This window comes from Mesoplodon bidens (assembly GCF_964165515.1).
Source record: "Mesoplodon bidens genome assembly, chromosome: X".
NCBI lineage: Eukaryota > Metazoa > Chordata > Mammalia > Artiodactyla > Ziphiidae > Mesoplodon > Mesoplodon bidens.
The window spans coordinates 108454067-108478312 of record NC_138163.1 but is presented as its reverse complement, the minus strand read 5'-3'; the positions used below and the strand labels follow the sequence as shown (position 1 = coordinate 108478312).

The 24246-nt window shown below is 36.3% G+C and overlaps 1 protein-coding gene across 1 annotated transcript in view; it reads left to right on the top strand.

Annotated features, from left to right (window-relative positions):
• CFAP47 (cilia and flagella associated protein 47) overlaps positions 1-24246 on the top strand; it is a gene marked incomplete at both ends in the record, with an annotated part of 276077 nt that overhangs the window by 121663 nt on the left and 130168 nt on the right. The window contains 6 exon segments of the mRNA XM_081223108.1: positions 4138-4224; positions 8025-8099; positions 16401-16453; positions 19927-20123; positions 20609-20752; positions 21508-21681. Of these exon segments, the coding sequence (XP_081079234.1) occupies positions 4138-4224; positions 8025-8099; positions 16401-16453; positions 19927-20123; positions 20609-20752; positions 21508-21681 (730 nt within the window).

Here is a 24246-nt window from a genome sequence, read left to right as displayed (position 1 = left end):
CCCTGGTAAGTAGTCCATGGAGCTCTCATGCTGTCATGCTGGAACAATGTTTGCTTTAAGTTCTATTTTGTCTGTTATTAGTATAGCCACTCCAGTTCTCTCTTTTTTTTTTTTTTTTTTTACTGTTTGCATGGTATTTTTTGTTTGTTTGTTTATTTAATTCTTTTGTTCCCAGTCTGTTTGTGTCTTTGAACCAATGTTTGTCTTTTTTCTAAGCTATTTTTTCCATTTTGTCAATATCTGCCTTTTGATTAGAGTGTTAATCCCTTTACAATTAATGTAATCTCTGATACAGTAGGGTTTATGTCTGCCATTTTGATACTTGTTTTCTATAAGTCCTGTGTCTTTGTTCATCTGTTTCTTTATTACTGCTTGATTTTGTTTTAAATATTTACTTTTAGTGTGCCTTTTAAAATTTTTGTTTCTTTTACTGGATGTTTTCTTAGTTTTTTTTCTCAGTAGTTATCCTGAAGATTATAATTAGCACCCTAATTTAAAATAATCTAGCTCAGATTGATACCAGTTTAATTTCAGTAGAATTCAGAAACTTTGCTTCAGTGTATCTCCTTTTCCTAGTCTCTTGTTAGTGCTATTATTGTTATACCCATTACATCTTTATAAGTTATAAGCCCATAAAACAGTTTTACATTTATTGTCTTACACTGTTTTATTTTAAATCAGAAAGGAGAACAAAAAGGATTGCAAATAAAGTACATTTATAGCCTATTTGTTTTATGTATTTACCTATGTAGTTACCTTTACCCTATGCTTTTTATTTCATCATGTGGTTTAGAGTTAACTTCTAGTGTTCTTTTACTTTAGCCTGAGGAAATTCTGCTAGTATTTCTTGTAGGGTAGGTCTGTTAGCAATGAATTCTTTCATTTTTTTGTTTGTTTGGTAATATCTTAATTTTTCCCTAATTTTTGAAGGATAGTTTTGCTGTATATAGTATTCCTTATTGATAGTCTTCTTTCAGCATACTGTATATACATCATCCCATTGCATTCTGTTCTTTAGGGTTTAAATGGGAATTCTATTGTTAATCTTACTGAGGAGCAACATAGGTATTGAGTCAATTTTGTTCTGCTTCTTACTGTGTCTGGGCCTTTCAATGACTTGACTCTTATTGTCTAGCTATGGATCACCTTGGGTTTATCTTGCATAGAATTTTTTGTACTTCTTAGATGTATAAATTAATACTTTTCATCAAATTTGGGAAGTTTTCATTTATTTCTTCACAGTTTCTGTCTGCCTCTTTTTCTCTTTTCAGGATTCTGATTAGGCTTATGTTTGTCTGTTTGAAGGTTTCCCACAGTTCTCTGAGGCTCTGTTAATTTTTCTTCATTCTTTCTCTTTCCAGTCTTTAGAATTAATCATTTTACTTGACCTATCTTCAAGTGTACTGGTCCTTTTGCCACCTCAAACCTGCAGTTGAGTCCTTCTAGTGCTTTTTTATTTCAGGTATTGTACTTTCTAAGTCCAGAATTTATAATTAGTTCTTTTGTATAATATCTCTTTATTGATATTCTTTATTAATTGTCTCCATAAGTGGGGTTGAAGGTCTTTGACATATTTTGGGTCTCTACTAAGCTGTGGCGACTCTGCCTATGGGCATCTTGTCCCCAGATCTTCCTTTTATGTTTTGTCAGGCTGTTATTTGATCCAATTGCTGTTGCAGCCTCAATTATCAGTAGCATAATTGCTACTGATTGTTTTCAACTAACATCTTGGGGGATAGGTGTTTTTCTTTGAGTCAGTTTGATTAAAGACAGCACCTTGCATATTGAGCTCTTCTAGGGAACTGTGAGATGGGTTACACAGGAACAATGATCAGGGATGGGACTTTTTTGAAGAGCTCCAGTCTCAGTCTGTTCCCTCCTGTGGCTGCAAGCCTGAGCATTTTTTACAACTACCTTGGTTGCAAGGTTGTTAGTTTTCAAGGCTACTATAGTGCTATGGGAAGGTGGAGGGAGAGTTACAACATAAAAGTTACAAGGCCACAAACTCTACTGTTCTTGCCAAGGTTTGGCAGCTTTTCTTGAATAAACACTACTTAGATTGCTGCAGGCCTTTCTTTAGTGAACTAGAATTCTGAAAAAGTTAATTTGGACAAATTTTTGCAGTGTTTTTGTTGCTTTTATACAGTAGTGAATATATGGTCGTTCTAAACCATTCCCTGCTTTTCTTTTTCTGGTGGCCTGGTTTTATTATTTAAAATATTTGGGGTTTTTTTTGTTTTAGATTAGACTCGTGCTTCTCAAAATGTCATCCTTGAGTCAGCAAAATCAACATCACCTGGGGGCTTATTAGAAAAACAGACTCTCAGGCCCACTCCAATCCAATTGAGTTAGAATCTGCGTTTAACAACATCTCCAGAGTATTTGTTTGTGCATTAATGTTGGAGCAGTGCTGGTCTAAGTCAAGATTACTCAGAGTTTAATCCATAGACAGCCTATTTTAAAAACACCTGGAGATCTTGTTTTAAATGGAACCCATGCCAGACTAAGTCAGAATTCATTCAAATAGAAGCTTGGGAATCTGCATTTTGAACAAGCACTCCAGATAATAGTAATGCACATTGAAGTGTGAGAACCACTGATTTAGAAACTGCAGTAATGAAACAGGATCTTTTTCCACTTTAATGACAGTTTATATTTCATTTTACAATTAATATGTCTATTTTGAGGAAAGCAGGTTCATTGTAATTAAGCAGGGACTTTTCAAACAGAAGCATACAGATGCTATTTTATCTCAAAATGGTACATGTATAGTATATGAAAAATCTAATATTTGTTATAGTGGTTTAGTTTTTTATTTGTGTGTCAAGTAATATTATCCGTGTGATTGTTTTTTAGCCAGAACAAATTATCACCAAAATAAATTGCCCAATGATTCACCATGGATTTATAGAAATAAAAGGAAACATTTTGTTTTTTGCCTCATCATTTTATGATATTTAAATGAGAATTTAGTGTATGACTTTACATTTAAATTGCTCTCTGGAGAGGAATTATTCCTACATTTGCTTAACTGTAACTTTACAGTGATATAAGCAAGTCTGCTAGTTTGATACATAGCTTGCATTGTTCATAGTTTACATTTTATTACAGTTAATTTTGTCTGTTTAAAACTTTTTATTATTTAATATTTATAAAATTCCTTACAACCCTTATATGAAGGCACCAGAAATATCAAGTTAAAACAAAAGGACAAAAACTGATGTCAACATTCAAATGTTAGGATATATAAATGTGTTGCAGTTTAGTTCGTATATGCGTGTTTGTGAATGTGTGTGTGTTTTAAGACTAAAACATTTGATTAATTTTATTACTGATCTGTTTTTCATTGTAAAGCTAGTATTGTGAGATATTAATAACTGTTACATAATAAAAAAGGTTTCCTTTAACAAATCAAGTTTGGATAAATCTGTTCTTAACAATATTATACAGATTCTGTTCAACTCTGCAGGAGGGATTAAGCATTCCTGACATGACTCTTCATGATATCTTTCACCTGCTGCTAGAGTATCATTTCTCTACATTGTGGGGGGCTGAGAGGATAACATATTCATGTTCGTACTTTCCAGTACCTAGTCCCACACCTAACACATAATGGAGTCTCCAAAACTGTTTCTTGAAGGAATGAGCATTATTATATAGGAAGGGCGGAATTTCTATGTGATTCCAGATGATGGCATAATTATTAATGCACTGATTTAACTAGGTACCCAAATCTCATGTCCACTCCTGAAAGAAACGTTTCTCTTTTCTGGAAATAGGATTAGAAATTATTAATTGTGTATAGCTCTGACAGTGTATTAAGACCACTGTGTAATTTCCTCTTTCTTTCTGGAGTATAATTTGGGTGGTCATTTTTGCTCTAAATTTCCTTGTTATGAGAATTCAGTGTTGACTTTCCATATAAAAATAGCATTTTTTACCTATTTCCATTCCAGATCTTTTCTTTCTAGCATATGTTTTGAGTTGCAGAATGAGAGCACATGGACTTTTTGAAGTATAATTTATTCTAATTATAGTTTATGTATGATGGAAAATAATTTAAAAGAAGAATGTTTTGTGGTCATCTGAAATTTGTTACAGTAGAATTCAAAATAATCCTTTTTTCATTTATTTTAGTGTAATTTTTATGGAATCCTCAACTTTTATCTCTTTGCCATCCCAGTTAACTGAAGTTGGAGAATTTGTTGACCACATGAATGATGGGTAAATGTCTATATATTTTATGCTCATAATTATCTGAGGCAAATTTCTGAGAAATTAGCATTCAAGTAAACTTGTTATATAATTACACAGTAGTTTTCATTTATTTGAAATATTTAATTTATATTATATATATAATTTATATTATTCACACTTATTCTCTTTATATATTTCTAGGTTTATGTGCATGAAAATTGAATACATATGCACTTTATTAAATGCAGTGGATTCTCATTATTCATGGTAGTTATGTTCTATAAAGTTGCCATAAACACTCAATTAGTGAATATTGCACCATTACTCCGAGGAGAAGTATATATAACCACATAGATTATAATTGTAAATCCTAAAAACAGCCTATCCTGGTAGATTCCACTTTTTTTACTTTACACAGAGAAAATGAAGTTCAGAAGTGTTAAATGACTTGCCTGAGGCAGTCCCACTAACAGGTACAAGAGAAGGGTTTTAAACCCTGTCCTCCTGACCTCAGAGCTAGAGTGGCTTGTGCTTCTTTTTTTTTTAAATTTATTTATTATTTATTTGTTTTATTTTTGGCTGCATTGGGTCTTCATTGCTGCGCGCGGGCTTTTTCTTTAGTTGCGGTGAGCGGGGGCTACTCTTCGTTGCAGTGCGCGGGCTTTCTTATTTCGGTGGTTTCTCTTGCTGCAGAGCACAGGCTCTAGCGCATGGGCTTCAGTAGTCATGGCTCTCAGGCTCTAGAGTGCAGTCTCAGTAGTTGTAGCGCACGGGCTTAGTTGCTCCACAGCATGTGGGATCTTCCTGGACCAGGGATTGAACCCGTGTCCCTGCATTGTCACGTGGATTCTTAACCACTGAGCTGCCAGGGAAGTCCCTCGGCTTGCACTTCTGTACTTGTGTACTACCCTCTACTGTCTCCATCCTCTGCTTATCTATGCTGGAAAACTGAAATAGAAAAGCCCAATATCACCTTATTTGACCTCAGCTGGGAACTTGTGTGACCAGCTACTGGAACTTTCCACCATTCTGCACATGCCTGCGAACAATTGTGAAAGTGCCATGAGTATTGATTTGTGGGTTACAAATCAATTTTAGTGAGGAGGTGAATTTGCAAATACGGAATTGGTGGATAATGAGGATTGACTGTATTTAAGCTTATTTGACCCATGTTATGAAGTCTGTATTTAGTTTAGAAAGGAACTTTAACTTCTCAATAGAGAAGTAGAATTTTTTAAAGTTAGGTTGCCTCGTGTGTCTCATCTGTTTTAAACTATAAAATAGCTATTTAAAGTGAAGTAGGATAAAACAATGTTATAAAGGTTGAAGAAAGTCAGGCAGAAACAAAATAATGCAGGTTTCTATTATAGAAGTGCACATGACCGTTACTACTACCGTTACTACTGTGTCGTTAGTTTATTTTATACCACTGTCTCTGTGTAATGCTTGACAGCATCAGTGTCATCCTTTTAGCTGGAAAAACATTCCAAGAGGCAAGGATTTGGCAGTGTTGATACATTGAGCTATAAGGCAACATTATAGATATCATAGGAATGGAGTATTGTAGGCATTTATGTTAATTTCTTTGTAGTGTGAAATTCTAGTATTGCCAAAAAAACTTCGGTAAACAGTTCTCCTGGATTTTTTTTTTCAGTCCCTTGCTTCTTGATCAAGAAGTTGCTTTGTGGTCACAGATTTTGCCTGAATGGCTTTGAAACAATTTCTTTACATTAATTGCAAATAATTTATAGTATCACATAATTAAACTAGAGTCAAATCTCAAAGAAATGCTGTAGGTATCTGTGAGCAGAAGTAACTCAAAGTGGATCTGTTTAATGAAGAGCAAGAATAATGAGTCTACCTTCATAATTTGGAACATAATATGGAAATTCTGTATCCAGATTTTAATATGATTTTTCTTCATGCAATGTTTTGAAATGGTTTTAGTTAGACCCAAAGTTCCAGAATTATTGAAACCATAGAATCTCAAACTACAAGTAAAGATATCTTTTTAAGTCATGCCTTTCAAATCAAAAACAAAGTAGAGTCAACAAGTATGAAAGCATTTGTAATTTAATTTAGGAAAGGAAGGAAACTTTGGAAGTACTCATGCAAAATAAATCCCAATTCAGCATGAAGTATCGCTTAAGAAGTGTGTCTACCACAGTCTCAAACTTTATTGATCATTATTTCTCATATAGTCTCTTCCATTTGTATTTATAATACTATACTGTCTTAGTTCTTCTCTCAAGTCTTCCTGTGAGGAAAGAAACATAAAGATGCAGTGACATTGAGTGTTGGGTCGGGGAGAAAATAGAGTAGTCAGGCTTTGGCAGATTAACTCTCAAAGAAAAATTCAGAGCCATTAATTTAAAGGATCACAGATTTACTCCTGTGCACCTCTGTAAAGACTGTCTCCCAGTGCTTTGTGACCGCCTGGAGGGTGGGAGGGAGGGAGACGCAAGAGGGAAGGGATATGGGAACAGATGTATATGTATAACTGATTCACTTTGTTATAAAGCAGAAACTAACACACACACACACACAAAGACTGTCTCCCAGATCAAAGGCAAGGGTGAGACAAAGGCAAAAGCCACACAGTTCCTCAAGGAAAAGGGCTGCTCCTTGGTATGTCATTTCAGCATTGACATGGATTGAATACTGAGCCCCAAATCCATATGTTGAGTTGTGATAGAATAGTCTCAAGTTCACTAAAAAGTTTGCTTTTCTGACAATTCTGAACAGATTTATTAGAAGCATTGCTGTGGCTCCTTCTTCTAGGGTCCTGACTGCTTTCTGTGTAACACCTCCAGGCTCCGGTTCATGTAACAGGCAAGCCTTTATTTATTTTCTCAAGGATCAGCTGAAGTATCCAGAACTCCAGCAATCAAGTCCACTTTATAGGCAGCAGGAAGGATAAGAGTGTGCCCTTTTTCTGTTAGGGAAGCTTCCCAGAAATACCACATAGCACTTCTGCTTGTAGCCCATTGATCCAATCTTAATCAGATGACCAGCCCTAGCTGGAAGGAAGACTGAGAAACTGCCCTTCTCCACATACACATCAAAAGAAAATGAGGGTTTTGTCAGGGACGAGGGAAGGGCCAGGGGTTATTGGGAAGGCAACCAACAAGTTCCACCGTGAGGGGAACACAAAAGGGCATTTTTCCTCCAAATAGCACAACGTTATCTAATATTTCATCAATCTGGCTTCATCAGCATAATGAGGCCTTTTGATCTTTAAATATAATCTTAATAAAACAATACTTAGGGCTTCCCTGGTGGCGCAGTGGTTGAGAGTCCGCCTGCCGATGCAGGGGACACGGGTTCGTGCCCCGGTCCGGGAGGATCCCACATGCCGTGGAGCGGCTGGGCCCGTGAGCTATGGCCACAGAGCCTGCGCGTCTGGAGCCTGTGCTCCGCAACGGGAGAGGCCACAACAGTGAGAGGCCCGCGTACCACAAAAAAAAAAAAAAAAAAAAAACCAAAAAAACCCAAAAACAATACTTAATAATGTGACACATCCTATTTTTATTAAAGCTCTCCTTAATGTTTGTCTTGAACAGATTTCCAGACACAAATAACATTTAAGAACATGCATTTCAATCATGACCAGAATGGAAGTCTGGTGCAGTACCTCTATGATTAACTTTCATATGTAATACACCATATAATAAGTATTACATTATCTCAATAAAGCCCTAGTGTGGTCTCTAGGTTTAATCATCAAGGTAACATAAGAGAACAAGAAAATGTTTTTTAAAATCTCCATAAGCTAACTGGATTATTTTTAGAGCTTTTTTACAAATATCCTTGTTTTCCTCTTTTAGGTACATGGTAATATTGCACTTCCCCACTAATGTTGAAGTTATCCATGAACACATAACTCAGTCGGCCAATGGCATGTGAGAACTGCTGACTATTTTTTCCAGGTGGTAGCTTTAAGACCCAGTGAGCAATTTTTCTTGTCCTTTCTCCCTGCCACAGTTATTAGAGAGGCACATTTAGAAATGGAGGCCTCCTTCACCAAGGATCACTACATGTGTGAGCAAGAAATAAACTATTGTGTTAATCCACTGAGATGTGGAGTTGTTACTGTAGCATGACCTAGCGTATACTAACTGATACTCCTCTTCAGAGTCACTTCTGTTAATATCTCCCCACATGATAAATAACCTCTTCTCAAATGAGCCGTAAAGTGCTGAAATTATCTTTTAGATGGCATAAAAAAGGATCTCCTATTTAAAAATGTAAAATGTCTCTGTAAACTGGTCTTCTTAAGCAACAGATACATATAAAACAACACAGTTGAAACCACATGGATGAGGAAACTTTATGTTCATCACATATTTTACTTTATGTGAACATGATCCCTGAGTTCAATCACAGGCCCTGAGCCAAACCTCTTCTCAGACCCAGCACCTAGGGGCCCATCTATGCTGAACCCCCACCCCCACCCCAGTCTCCAGTGTCATCCACGTTGTCTCATGAATACTATTCCTGTTACTGAGATGAACTTGAGTCCGCTCACCTGCACAGTAAAGCCAATCTACTGATAGCAGGTTGTGGTGAAGGAAATGCAGCATTTATTGCAGGTGCCAAGCAAGGAGTCCAGGCAACTCATGCTCAAAAGACCTAAACTCCCTGATGGGTTTCAGGGAAGGGGTCTTAAAGGCAAGGTGAGGGAGAGAGTCACATGGTGCATGATCAGCTTGTGCACAATTCTCTGATTGGTTGATGGTGAGGTAACAGGGCAGTGTCACAGGGATTAACGTCATCAATCCTCAGGCTCCAGCTGGTCTGAGGACTATGTGCTCATAGTCATCATGCAGTTAACTTCTTCCATCTGGTGGAGGTTTTAGTGTCTGCAAAACAACTCAGGAATGTGCATCAGACTTATCTTTGTCCTTTAGGGAGGAACTAAAGATTTTGTGACCGTTATATGACCGATTTATCATTTAAATTGTTACCAGTTCTCCTGGCCTAACTGCTGTTTTTTTTTTGTTGTTACTGTATGTCCACATACTTTCAGTCATTAATTCTTGAGCCAGCCTTTTGTGACTCAGGGCAGGCCTGGGAAACTAAAGCTTTTCTACAAACAAGAGGCAGGTGGAGGACATGGTGGGGGGTGGGGTGGGGGTGGTGGTGTCTGTCCTGGGAAGTCCCCATAGGGTCCCTCTCGGTTCCATTCTGACATTAAATCTGGCAGCCGTGGCTCCTCATTCATATGCTGTCATCCTTGTGATGCATCTCCCTCTTTCTGGTGTGTTCCACTACCCAGGCATAGGTTTCTACTTTATTTCTTAAAATCCAGGTGTGTTGTTTCCAGACTCCTTCCCTGGATACTGGTACACTTTTCCTGCCATCCACCCTTGTTCTGACAGCCCAAAGCCCCTCAGACAAGAATCTTGTCCCTGAACTTGGTTGGGATCCTGGGTCTTTCTTGACTGCAGACTGGCCTCTGACGTCAGCCTGACCTAGCTCCCCTTTTCTCTGGACCACTTACGTGATTATAATTTCACTTCCTACTTTTGAAAATCCCAGTCATAACTATTGTTTGACTAAAATGACTTTCTTATCTGACTACCTTCCTATACCTGTCCTCCCATAGTCAGAGTTTACAGCTTGTTGAGTTGCCTATACGTGTCCTGTCCTAATGCTTGGGTTTTTGCCAGCTCCAGCTTCTTTCTTTTTACTCTGCACCATGCAGTAATGAGATGTGATTGTGTCCTATGTTATCAATGAAAATATACTTTAAGTCAAATAATTTGCATAGCCAAGTCAAAATAATTATCCATGAGTGTGTATTCTTTATCCTTATAGTTTTAATATAAGATATTTTCACTTTGATAAATGTCTTACTTTGCCTTTTATTGTTTTATAGCTGTGGACATAAAGCCTGCAAGTAAAAAAATGTGAACTTTAAGCAGTGTCTTATTCTTCCTATTAGGTGTTCAATAGTGAATATATGCTGTGCAATAGTACGCTTAGGGAGTCATTTAGTCAAAAATTGTATAACCTTTTCCCCTGGTCTAAGTCCTAGAGAATGTGCTTTTTATTGGCTTCCTAACAGTTCATTCAGACTAATTTACATACTTAGTAAATCAGTCTATTTAAAACTCTGTTCAAAACGTTTTATATTTAATACAAGACAATTAGAGAAAGTTTATGGTATTCAGAATTAAAAATGCAAAACACAAAGTTAATTTGCTGTCTGCAATCTCTTGCTTCCTTCCCCATGGAGGGGTTAATTAGAAAGTGAAATCTTACATTTATTTATTTGTTTGTTTGTTTGTTTGTTTATTGATTGATTGCTGTGTTGGGTCTTTGTTTCTGTGCGAGGGCTTTCTCCAGTTGCGGTGAGCGGGGGCCACTCTTCATCGCGGTGCACAGGTCTCTCACTGTCGCGGCCTCTCCCATTGCGGAGCACAGGCTCCAGATGCGCAGGCTCAGTAGTTGTGGCTCACGGGCTTAGTTGCTCCGCGGCATGTGGGATCTTCCCAGACCAGGGCTCGAACCCATGTCCCCTGCATTGGCAGGCAGATTCCCAACCACTGTGCCACCAGGGAAGCCCATAAAGTGAAATCTTATTTTAGTTCTTTTCTTTTGGAAATTTTGTCTTCTGAGAAAAGTTATATGAAAAAGACAACTTCCTAGTTTAAATACCAGCAAGCTACAATTCCATGATAGGCTTTGTCCTAATTTTCCATTAAATGATCCATGAAGACATACAGAAATTCAGAAATTCAATATCAATGTAAAGTAAAGATAACAGCCTCATTTGCATAAATCCTATGAGGAATTCCAGTAGTCACTGAAAGGATGTGGCCTGATTGAAAAACATATTTAATAACCTCCATAGGCTCATGCTCAATTAAAACATAATTTAGGTATAAAAAGAAAACAGTCTAGTCCCATGATCTGCCTTTTCCTCAGAAATTTATTTTCTGCAACATACCAGAAAACTAGGAAGCTGCCTCCTAATTGCATATCTCCTGGTACATCGTAGGTGTTTTAAAATATTTTTCTAATGAATGAATATAAGTGAAATACTCTCCAAGGGCATCCTCTATTAACACTTCTTTGTTTGCACCTCTCTTAAGAAAACAAACCCCCTGAACTTAAAATGACTGTAACTGTACGAGGGAAATGTGGAAGAACATCATTCTATCATAAGGATGTATAGAATCTAGCATGTAGATCTGGTGTTGGTGACAGAGATTGGAAGAGTCCAAGTGATTTTTGGTACATGTTGTTGTTGGGATTAGAGTTTATCCAGTAACAGTAAGTTCATGAAATTTTCTAAGATGTAAATTTTCCCTTAGGTGATTTGAAACCTGCCAGTGGATATAAGAAGTATCCCCCCTACATCTAATCGACATATGCTTGTTTGATACAGGAAATTGACCCAAGGGTATACATTGAGCTACCTCCACATTTAGATCTAAGAGATCGCTACAGAATGAAAGGCGAGTGAGACCCTGTACAAGTGACCACTTAGGAAAGATAACCCTCTCCTATTTATAGAAGCAAATGAAAAAAGAAAAGACAGAATGGTTTTTTAAATGCTAGAAGTTAAGAGTGACACCTAAATTCACACTTAAATAGTTTATCGTGAAGCAGTTGAATGGCAAAGACGAGAAATTCTGAAAAGCAACAAGAGAAAAAGACATACTAGTTTCAAAGGAACAAAAATTATAGTGAAGGCAGAATTACCAATAGGAACAATAGAAGCCAGAAGATAATGGTATTGTAGTACTGAAGCAAATTAACTGTCAGCCTAGAATTTTAAATCCCAGTAAACTATCACTCAAGAGTAAGATTGAAATAAAATTATTTTCAATTCAACAGTGAAATTCGGAGAATTTAAAACTCACAGATAGTTGCTAAAAGAACAAAGGAGGATCTACTTATGGATGAAGGAAATTGAATTCAGAAGAAAAACTTGGAATCAAAGAGCTGTAATTAATAAAATAATCACAAAATGAGATACTAAACATAAATATGTCATTAGTCACGATAAATATAAAAGTTGATATTTTCACAATGGGAAGTGAAATACAGCTTTATGCTGTTTACAAAATTACCTGGTAAAATATCCAAAAACTTATGCCAGGTATTAGCTAATCAAAAAACAGCTGGCATAAATATAGAATAAGTAGACTTTAGAGAATCCCCTGGTGGTCCAGTGGTTAGGACTCAACACTTTCACTGCCGGGCCCAGGTTTGATCCCTGGTCAGGGAACTAAGATCCCACAAGCCATGCAGTGCTGCCAAAAAAAAAAAAAAAAGAATAAGTAGACTTTAAGGCAAATAAATGTGTTAATTTAGAAAGGAATACTCAAATGTAGAGAGAAATTTTGAACTTATTTCCACCTAATCACATAATCTCAAAATGTACAAAGCAAAAATTGGCAAATATGGAAGAAAAATGAACAAATCCACAGAGCGGGAGATTTTATTACACATCTCTCAATAATTGATACATCAAGCCAACAGAACATTAGTAAGGCCCTACCAGTCTTGACCAATGCAATTAATAAGATTAGGTATTCCTGTACCTATTAAACCTAGCTTGACTGTGCTGGAAATAATAGGCAGTTCTTGCCATTTACTTATAGCACTTTGATATCCCTCTCTGGTCTTTTTCCTGTGCTTTAGGGCACCTGGGGGGATGTATAGGTATTGCCTTTCAGCAAAATCTGACAGGGAACTGCATACCAGTCTTTTCTGCTTGCAGATACTTAGAAACTTCATGGGGCAACAAGTCTGATGCTCTCAACCATTTGGAGTTGGTTAGGAAAGGTCACATGCCATTCTCTTAGCATCCCCCAAACATTATTTTTCCTTCCTCAATTCCAACTTCCCTTTCTCCTTTATTTTTGTCCTCCTTGTATCTTCCTTTCTTCTTCTTTTTTTTTTTTTTTTTTTGCGGTACGCGGGCCTCTCACTGTTGTGGCCTCTCCCGTTGCGGAGCACAGGCTCCGGACGCGCAGGCTCAGCGGCCATGGCTCACGGGCCCAGCCACTCCGCGGCATGTGGAATCTTCCCAGACTGGGGCACGAACCTGTGTCCCCTGCATTGGCAGGCGGACTCTCAACCACTGTGCCACCAGGGAAGCCTCCTTCTTTTTTTCCTTTTCCCCTTTCCCTCTCTCTTCCTATCTCTTTCTTTTCACCCTTAAATATTATTTTAGATCTTCCTGGTGATAGAAAAGCAAAAGTAATTCAGCCAGCCTCTTTTGAAGTGATAAGACCCATTTTAACCAATATTTCAAAAATTGAATTTGTCAGTAATTAGTATGGGTTTCTATCATTTTAAATTATTGTTATTTTATTGAATAGTATACTAAATTTGACAATTTAAGCAGTGAACCATTTCAGAAAATGGTTTTACCTGAGTGGATGATGCTAATGAAAACATTTTACAAAGTAAATCAAGCACACTCTTAAATTGCAGTTGCTGAACTTTTTTTCTTTTTTATATGAAGTCTTTTGGCACACTTCATGATTTTGATATTTAATGAGTAAACTCAGTAATGAGAAATTGTTAGCACACAGTGAATCTATCACTTACTTTGCCAGAGTATTCGTGAGGTAGATGCTCATGTGCCAAAAAGAACATAATAAAGTAACTAAAATGGGTAAAATTCCAACTAGCAAGTGATTTGGTCCTTTACTTGTGTAATGGGAAAAAAAATCGACACTAAATCTTTCCAGTAGTAGATGGAAGTGGGATTAGCAAATAGGCCAAAACATTATTTGAAAATATAATTACTCATACATTAATTTATAACAAATATCTGTTTATTATAAGTTCATTTTATAAATGAATTCATATCATAAATTTATTCATTCTCTCGATACCTCATTTTCTGAATTAAGGATTTCTGTCTATTGTTTGCTAGTAATATCCTTTTATAATTAACTATAGAAGATAATGACCAATTTACTGTATTACTTAGTCTCTTCCACTTTTCTGATGTACTTTCATATAATCATGCAATGTTAAAGCAGAAAGAAACCTAAGAGATCAGTTAATGAAATTATATTCTTTAGAGCTGTAACATTCTTCTGAAGTGCTTTGGTTTGTCTATAGGGAGGCTGTGGAAGTGAATAGGAGCTTCTAGTGTCTTACTTCAACCAGATTGACTCTAGGTTAACTTGTTTTATATACTGAGATTCTGTCTTAGGTATTGTTTGAATACATTCCCCACCCCGCCCCGCCCCGCCCCACCAAGCCAAAAAATAAAATGTTTGAAAGCTACTGATCAAATCTCACTCCTTAATTTAAACAGATTAAGAACTTGAATTCTGAAAAAGACCTCTAAGTTGTTTGCCCAAGATCACACAATGTAGAAGAGGAACTAAAACTAGAAAACAGAACTTTTTTTTTTTTTTTTTTTTTTTTTTTTTGCGGTACGCGGGCCTCTCACTGTTGTGGCTTCTCCCATTGCGGAGCACAGGCTCCGGACGCGCAGGCTCAGCAGCCATGGCTCGCGGGCCCAGCCGCTCCGCGGCATGTGGGATCCTCCCGGACCGGGGCACGAACCCGTGTCCCCTGCATTGGCAGGCGGACTCTCAACCACTGCGCCACCAGGGAAGCCTGAAAACAGAACTTTTAACTGTTAGTTGATTGTATCTTTCACCTCACCAGTTTAATGCATGTATCTTGCTTTGGAGTTAAGACATGGTAGATTGTTTCAGTAAAAGCCCAGTTGGATCCTGTCTGCCTGTATACATGTTATATGTGGTCTCAGCTCCCTGGTCTTGGCCATGTGACTTGCTTTGGCCAATGGATGGTTAAGGAATTCGAAAGAAGCAGATATATGATAACCATTTGTGCACAGGGCTCTCATTCTTTTGCTACTGGTTAGTTCTTCTGTACTGTATGAAAAATATTGGGCTCATCTCATAGAAGATTAGAGAGCTCATGGACAGAATTCCCAGTTGAGGTCCTAATGCATGAGTGAGCCCAGCCAATACCACATGAAGCAGGTAAGCCTTCCCAAATGAGGTTAGGCCACAGAATCATGAACAAATAAGCGGTGTTTGGTTTTTTTTAAACCACTAAGTTTTGGAGAGTTTGTTATGCTGTTTTAGCTGACCAAAACAGCGGTATTGATTTATTGTCCCAACCATGACCTATTCTAGGATCTGAAATTGCACATTTTTTTTAACAGCAAAATTTTGCAATTTGTTGGAAAAGACTGAATATAGGACATTTAGGGCATCCTGACAAAGTCAATACATGCTTCAGGAAAAAATCATGAAATACAAGGGTATGTTCTATATAGAGAGAATGCCTGGAAACTCTGTGACCCATGGACACCCCTCAATCCAAGCTCTTTCTCTCACTGAATTTTTTTTATATTGAAGTATAGTTGATTTACAGTGTTGTGTTAGTTTCAGGTGTACAGCAAAGTGATTCGTTATATATATATATATATATATATATATATATATTTTATATATATATATTCTTTTTCATATTCTTTTCCATTATAGTTTATTACAAGATACTGAATATAATTCCCTGTGCTATACAGTAGGACCTTGTTGCTTATCTATTTTATGTATAGTAGTTTGTATCTGCTAATCCCAAACTCCTAATTTATCCCTCCCCCACATTTCCCTTTTGGTAACCAGACGTTTGTTTTCTATGTCTGTGAGTCTGTTTATGTTTTATAAATAAGTTCACTTGTATCATTTTTTTTAGAGTCCACATATAAGTGATATCATTTGATATTTGTCTTTCTCTGACTTACTTCACTAAGTATGATAATCTCTAGGTCCATCCATGTTGCTGCAAATGGCATTAGTTCATTCTTTTTTATGGCTGAGTAGTATTCCATTGTATACCTATACTACATCTTCTTTATCCATTCATCTGTCGATGGACAGTTAGGTTGCTTTCATGTCTTGGCTGTTGTAAGTAGTGCTGCTATGAACATTGGGGTGCATGTATCGAATTAGAGTTTTCTCCAGATATATACGCAGGAGTTGGATTGTTAGATCATATGTGCTGGATGCCCATTTTTATGGGTTATTTTAAAAATGATAGGTCACACTCACTTCTTCCAGTAGCTAAAGTTATATAAAATTAAGTATTTTTTCATTAGAGAGATTCTCTGTTTATGTTCCTTTATTTTCTTTAGTAACTATAATCTGGTAAATTTACGTATCTTTGGTTATCTTTAATTACAGAACCCTAGCAACTCCCATAGTTACTAGGATCACCTGTAAAGAAAAGGCCCCAGGTGAACTACATCTAGTAGAGTAAGGATGGAAGGGACAGGTCCAGATTGTCCCTGACATTTGTAATGCCCAGGTCAAAAGTACAAAGGGAAGCCCATATACCATATATCTAAATTTTAAAAGTGGTAAATCAAACTAACAAATTTTTAAATAGAATATGGTCTGTTATTCCGCCTTGAGAAATAAAGCTTTATACCAACCTAGAAGACCAAATTTGAATGTAGAATTCTTGGCCTCCTCAGAGTTTTGCACTAGAACATGAAAACACAGGATAGCTGGGCCCTGGGCATGTGCCCACCCCATTCTCTTTTTTTCCTTCACATCTAACATGTATTGTAAGAGGGCTTGTGTACAAATTTGTAGGTACCTCAGCCCACATAATTAATCTTGGTTGACATCTTCCCCTTAATAGCCACCTCTTAGTTAGAGGTGGCTGTTCTAACTTAGAATTCTTCAATTCTAAGAGTCTTCCAGCAGGAGGACTGACATAGGGAAGAGTTCTGTGCAGGCACTGGAAATGGGATCAAAGCACTTTGGATTGTGAATTGTGACATCCCATGAACGTGGAACAAGGATGGAGCTGGGCTCAACATAGGCCTGTCCCAGTGGGCCCATGTCCTCCTTGCATATGCAGAGAGACAATGACAGGAGATTCAGAGTAAGGCTCTAGAAAGCATGAGGCCCAGGACAGCAAGCTCTCTTTCCTTGGTCTAAGGGTATGTGTTAGGTTGGGGATCCCCAACAGCAGACCCTGAGAGCAGGTCTTGAGAGCAAGTAGTTTGAGAAGTGATCTCAGGAACCATAGGTAGAAGTGTGAGAGAGTGAGAGACAGCAAAGAGAGGAAGCCAATTCAGGGAGTGTTCATGAGCAGTTGCCACTGTGAGCAATTTGGGCTCAGTTGCACTGGGGAATCTCTGTGAGTTGGTGTAGAGTTCACCTCAGAGTTATTCCAACCCAAGGGTAAAGAAGCTGGGTTATTTTTCCACCAGTTTGATACATTATTTGTCAAGGACTGCAACTGCAGGCATTAACTGTCACTTCTGGCCTGATCCATGTGAGGGTTAAGCACCTTCCTATGACTAGAGGAAGGCCTCAAGGAGAAAGTAGCTGTTTTCCATAAAGCCACTGGCCTGCAGGGAGGATTAAATGCCAAGGAGACATGGCAGGGCATGGATAACATCTGCTACAGAGCAGAATTGGAAAAGACTTTGGGAAAACGTGTCCTTAAAGGAGAATGATGTTAAGGTGGCACAGTGTGGCCAGGAAAATTTCCAAGTTTCTAAATATGAAAAGTCTCTACCTCTGCTATTTTACATCTAAGGTGATGAGGATACTGTGTGATGAATACCTTAATCCACAAGTAGCTTCATGTTGGTAATATATGATAATATTCCAACTCTTTTTTTCTAGCATGAATTAATTAAATTATTTCAGATGTTTAAGAAAAAGAAATATTGTTTTATCAATATATCTTCAACAAAACCATAATTTCCATGAATTCCACTATTATGATGAATTTCTGTTTGGACTTGTAAGGGAGAGGGGCTTGCATGGCTTACTTCTTAGCGTCTTTGCTCATGAACATTTCATGAGTTGGAAAATGTACACTGAAGAATGTCCTTGGCTTTCACTTTCAGACTCAGTGTCAATAGGAAGTGCATATTTTTAGGGAAAAGGAAATAGTGTATAACATAAAGCTTTCGATAGAAGCTTTATACTTGAGCTTCTGCATTTCAATTATTGTTTACCGTGAAATGGCTAGTTATTCTTTATCGATGATGAAAATAATAATTACTGTTGTAAAGCAATTATACTCCAATAAAGATGTTAAAAAAATTACTGTTAAGTTGATTAAATTTCATATTCTAAGCAGTTTAATTTTATTTAAATTACCTAATCTAAGTATTTTCATTTCAATCTGTTCATACAAGAGAGAAATGTGGTTTCTTCCTTTCTGATAATAAAGCAACAAATTTTAATCAAATAATTATCTCACCTGTTTTATTCTAATGATGTTGCCACAATTCAAATGCTTTTCTCAGAATGAAAGTAATCAGTGAACAACAGATGATAAAATGTGCCTGGAGTCCTTTTTGACAAGAAAAAAAATTTTATTCTAAAATTAGATTTGTACTTGAAAAGGATGGAATAAAAATTCCAACATTCTGACAGCCTTTGTTTCCTCCTTAGACCAGCTGAGAATCTTGGACTTTGGTTAGATGTAATATAGATTTCAAGTGTGATCCACTGTCAGTGTTTTTTAACATATAACTACGACATTATACATAATATATGATATATACAACACGTAATACATTCTATATAATATATGATGAATATATTTTTAAAATATGTAACACAGAACATATAACACATACATATACATCTTCAATATGTTTTGAAAATGATTTATAACAGTTAATGTTCTTGCAAGAATGACTGGTCTTCTTGGCATATAGACTTCAGTGTATTTGAAAACAAGTTTGCCATTTTTAACATTTGAGGTGTTAAATGTGAGTGAAGTAAAATTATAGCCAGTAGTATCATAATACTTGTCCATTGGTTGATAAGCTTGATTTGTCTTCTTGGTTTTGGAGAATTTCCTTGCACAGAATTAGGCTTCTGAACATTTTTTAGCACTTGTTTCTCATCTGTAACTTAAATACTTTGGCTTTAGCAGTGAAATTTGTATTATAGTATTATACTGCATCCTCCTTTAGGGTTGAGAGATTTTTATAACTATTTTCTCATTTCCTGGAGAATAAGAAAATGGTGACCTTCAGAGAAAAAGTAGTATTGCTTGGAAGGAAAGGACCAGCATAGACAGCCTGCCCACCATAAGAAATGATATTAGCTATTAACTTAAGGTATATGGTATAACAAGGTGATATGAGAAGTATTCATTGGACATGCCTCTTTTGGCTTCCCTTGGTTATTAACTATGAAAAATTATTTCTATCTGCTGGTCAAGTTGCAACTTATTTTGATTGCTATGGGACAGAGCATTTCTATGTCATAGAAATGTGGCAGGTAATAATGCTTGCCAAATATTCCATATATCTCTCAGTTCTCAGCCCCTGTCAGCTGAGATAGAACCCTGTGGTTGGGTCTGACCAGTTAACTGTGATGTGTGTTAACTTTGGGCTGAGCACTAAAAAGCCCTTGAGCAAACTTTCAGTTACTCTTCCCTGACCTGTAAACGAAGGAGGAGTGGTGTGCCTGGGTCCCTCAGTGGCTTTATGGAGCAGACCTTCCTCTGACCTATGCAGGATATATTCTGTCATTAATAAAAAATAAACTTGCTTGTAATGCCCAGGAGACTGAGGGGTACTGTGTTACCTTGCTATAACCTAGTCTCTTCTGGATTATATAATACAGTTAAATCCAAAAAAATAAAATATTGCTTTACCTGAAAATGAATCTTAGGATTTATAGCATCAGAAATGATTAAACCACTTTTTAATTGTTTTGTTAGTTACAGATGGATCTGTTCCAGTTCCTTTACGATTTGTTCCTCTCAGTCCTGGACGCTACCCTTGTAAAATCTTGTTGACATCAAGGTATGATGTGCGTGTCTATTGCATTGAAGGTGTGGTAAATGAAGAACGTCCGGAGGCCAGATTTGATTTTGCAACACCAGCATTTGAAGCCCTTACCCAGCGTATTCCAACAGTAAGCACAGACTTTTTTTTTTTCGTACTTTTCTTCATTCCCACTGCCACTGTCTCAATTAAAGTCCTTCAGACCTTTCATCTGAACTCTTACCGATTCCTAATTGCATTATGTGTGGCCATTTGTTTCTCCATATTGATGTCACAGTTTTATTCCCGAATATAAATGTTATCATATTACTCACCTGATTAATCACTCCTGCTGGATCTCTTTGCTTAAAAAATTAATTCTAACTTCCTTAACCTATCATCAAACCAAGCAGAGTCATGATCTCTCAGATCACTCTGCTCCAGATTCAGTTGTGATCTGAATACTTGATTAAGATGGGCTTATAGGCACTAAGAACAGTGATTGGCTGTAGCTTGGCTATTCGTGGGTGATAATAGCATCAAGGAAGGTAATGTAATTGTAAGGAATTTTGAATTTTTTACACTGATATTTTTCTATCTCTCTGATATTTTTCTGTCTTTATTTTCATGCTTTAGAATAATAAAACAAAGAATGAATGGAAATGTCAAGTTACTATAGAAGGAGAGTGGTTTTATGGACCTCCCGTTTTACATGTTGGACCAAGTGAGACTGTGAATTATCCTCTCACATTCAAACCTATTTTGGAATGTGAGATTATGGTATGAACTCATTGATTTTTTCCCCTAGCTTTAACATGTCAATAAACCAATGTGTGATGTTAACATATATAATTTGTGATAAATTTTCTTGCAGAAAAGTTATATTTTCTGGCGGAGGTGGGGTGGTGGTGTGATGAATTGGGAAATTGGTTGGGGTTGACATATATACACTAATACGTATGAAATGGGTAACTAATAAAAACCTGCTGTATAAAAAAATAAATAAAATTAAACTAAAAAATTAAAAAAAAAGAAAAGTTATATTTTCTATGAATTTGATCATTAGTGTTCACTCTGCTTGAAACTTTAATAAATGTTGTAACTTGAGGGATAAATATTCTGAAAGTCACAATGTCATAGGCTGTCAATATTTATGTCTAGATTATTTTTACATAATATGTTTAACAAAGTAAAATCATTGCTTTTTGTATTCAGTAAGGAAGTTTGTACTTCAGAAAATATTTTCTTAAGTCATATTTCTTTGACAAGGATGTAAACAGGCATATAATTGCTATGTATGAGAATGCCTATTAAACTGTCACTTAGAGAAAATGAAAAGAAATGAAGAGCTTTTCACAGGAAATTCATCTTTATTCGTTCAGTAGAAGTATTTATATATAAACTGGAAAAGCTAATGACTGGCACCTCCTTGAAAGCTCATTTCATTGATCAGATTCAAGATTACTAAAATAGAAGAGATTGTTGGCATCCATCTGTCACTCCTATAGAGCTGAAATTTGGCTGACTTGTCACAGGGCAAACTTACTCTACAAAATGAAGTAGATGGTATGGAGCATATCTTTGACATAAAAGTGATTGGAAAAAGACCGCTGGCCTTGGAACACATCACCGTAGACTGTCAAGTGGGGGAGATAACAAATAAACCCATAATGGTGCCCAATTATACAACAAGCATCCTAACATTTAAGGTAAGATTTGGGGTTTTTTTTTTTTTGGTATGAAAGTGTTTTCAGAAGGAGTATATTGAATTATATATTTAAAAACATTTAATTTTACTTAACTAGGTGAAGCAGTGTGACATAAGGAGATGGTTAGAATTCTCCTTTCTGCTAGTCCAACAGCTTTTAAAATGCCATTTCGATTATAAAGTTGAATTAGCACCAAACAAGTTTTATATCTAAATATTAGTATATAATCATAAAACACATTAAAATTTACTTATTTGAGTCATGTGTATTTTCACTTGAAGAAATTGTACATGACAATGAAAGATATTTTTTAAAAAACTTTTAAACAGCTTTTAAAATTGTAATGTGATATCTGCAAGCATGAAATTTCAAAAGTGTGTCCTATCATTTACCAGTGTGAATAATAGTGGGAATGTGAAGAAATGCATAATTATTTACATCTTTATTTTTTATGAGGTTTTGTACTTGGCCCTCCTCACTTGATTTGTTTAAGCAAATCTGAAAATAAATTTTTCTACTCCCCACTCCCATATTTATCTACAAATTATGTGCCCAATAGAATCCTCAAAGAAGCTTCAAATATCTATCCATAGATGCCTGAATCTAGTTTTAGAGGGTACATCAGAAGTTTAGAAATTCTCTGGGTTTGTCTTCTGCTTTTTTTGGTAATCTTGAAAAATATGCTTTGATTTTCTTCTTCTTTCCTTACTGGATTGCAAATAGAGTGAATATTATGAATGAAAATCTCATCTTCTCACTCCCCTGCTAAAACTCTTCACTGTCATCTCTTGCCTTCAGGATTGAGTCCAGGCTCCCTGAAGTGGCTTTCACGTGTTTCAAAAGCCTATCTGCTCAGCTTTCTCTCTTAGCACTCCTGGCTCCAGCCACACTTAGGCCATTTGTATATAGTATTTCCTTTTACTACTGCCTGGAAATCTCTATCCAATTCCCTATCTTCCACTTCTCTGTGTATGTCTAACTCCTTTTCATTCTTTATGACAAAGCTTAGATGCCACTTTTCCAAGACTCCTTCTACATCCCCATAAACCTGGATTAGATGCCTTTCATGTGCTTCCACGGCATTTTATTTTACTTTTCCCACCATCATGTACATTACATCCTATTGCTATTACCTGTTCTCCACCAGATTATTCTTCTCCACCAGATTATGAACTGTGAGAAAAGGGGCATGCCCCTCGTATCCATACTTTTGTACTTAGCATAAATCATAGTATCAAGCACATAATAGTTTTTCAAGGAAGATTTGTTTAATGAACGGATACAAACATAATGGATGGCTTTTCAAATGGAAGGAAGAAAGGAAGGAACGAGGGAAAGAAGGAAGAAAAGAAAAGAAAAGAGCATGACTACTTGCACTTGCTATAACTAAGGAAAAAAATCATTTTTCCACCACTCCCTTTCCCCTTCCAGAATTTTCTGGTGAGCAAGAAATCCTGTCTTATGAGTTTGATGAAAACAGGTTAAAGAAAAAGTTGCTTAATTCCTTAACATTGGTTATTTCATTTTGTTATTATGGCAGAGGTGATGTCTGTAGGTTTTTAAAATTTTTATTCTTCAGAATGAATGCATTTTTTAAAAATGTAGGCCTTTAAAAATAGTAATTATGCTATATTAACTATATTTCTCTAATTAAATGTAGAAGTGGAATTCTATTCATAACAGAATTGTACTTACAGGAAATAATAATCAAAGTCTATATTTCTGTGGTTTCAATACACAAATAAAACTGAAGAATCTGGTTAATTTTACCTTTAGAGTGTAAGTTTTCAGTGAGGCCCTTTCTGTAATTAAAGATACTACATATTAAATTAATTAAATGTCATTTCATTAAGATATTAATAATACTGTTCATGTATTCCAGTTCTTCTATATTTCTATATTTAAATAGCATCAACAATTATAAAGGAACAGAAACATGTTTAAGACCGAAGAAACATTTGTCCCTAGAGATATTATGAATAAAGTATCACTTTTCTTAATTTGAAAATCCCCATTATTTTTAATCAGCATGTACTAATGAACATTACCAATTTGCCCTTTCTTTTCATTCATAATATTTAGTTTATTGCTGGTATTTCAATGGAAATTCTATTGAGAAACAACTGAGGTGCTGCTAAGGAGAAAGGCTAGACTGAGAAACTTTGCTTTATAGTGTCAGGATTCATCTTGCACTTCCTTTGAGACTACTGAAATGCTTCTGATTCTCCATCTTCATTCTTCAATGTGTAAAATGAAGTTGGCCTCTGTGCACTCAAGGCTGATTCTCATTCTTTCCCCCCCACCTCTTTCTCTCTTTCTCTCTCTTTCAATACCTTCCTCATCGTTGGATTATTTTTCTTAATCTATAAATATTCTCAAAGATTTTCCATTATAAGATAAAACTTGTCTCTAACAATAGCCCTTCAGCTATTACCCTCTATATTTTCTGTGATTGCTAAACTTCTTGAAAAAGCAGTATTTACATGATCACTTCTTATTTCATGGTGGTCCATTTGTATCTCCTCTACTCTGTTGAAACTTCTGCCACAAAGATCACCCATAACT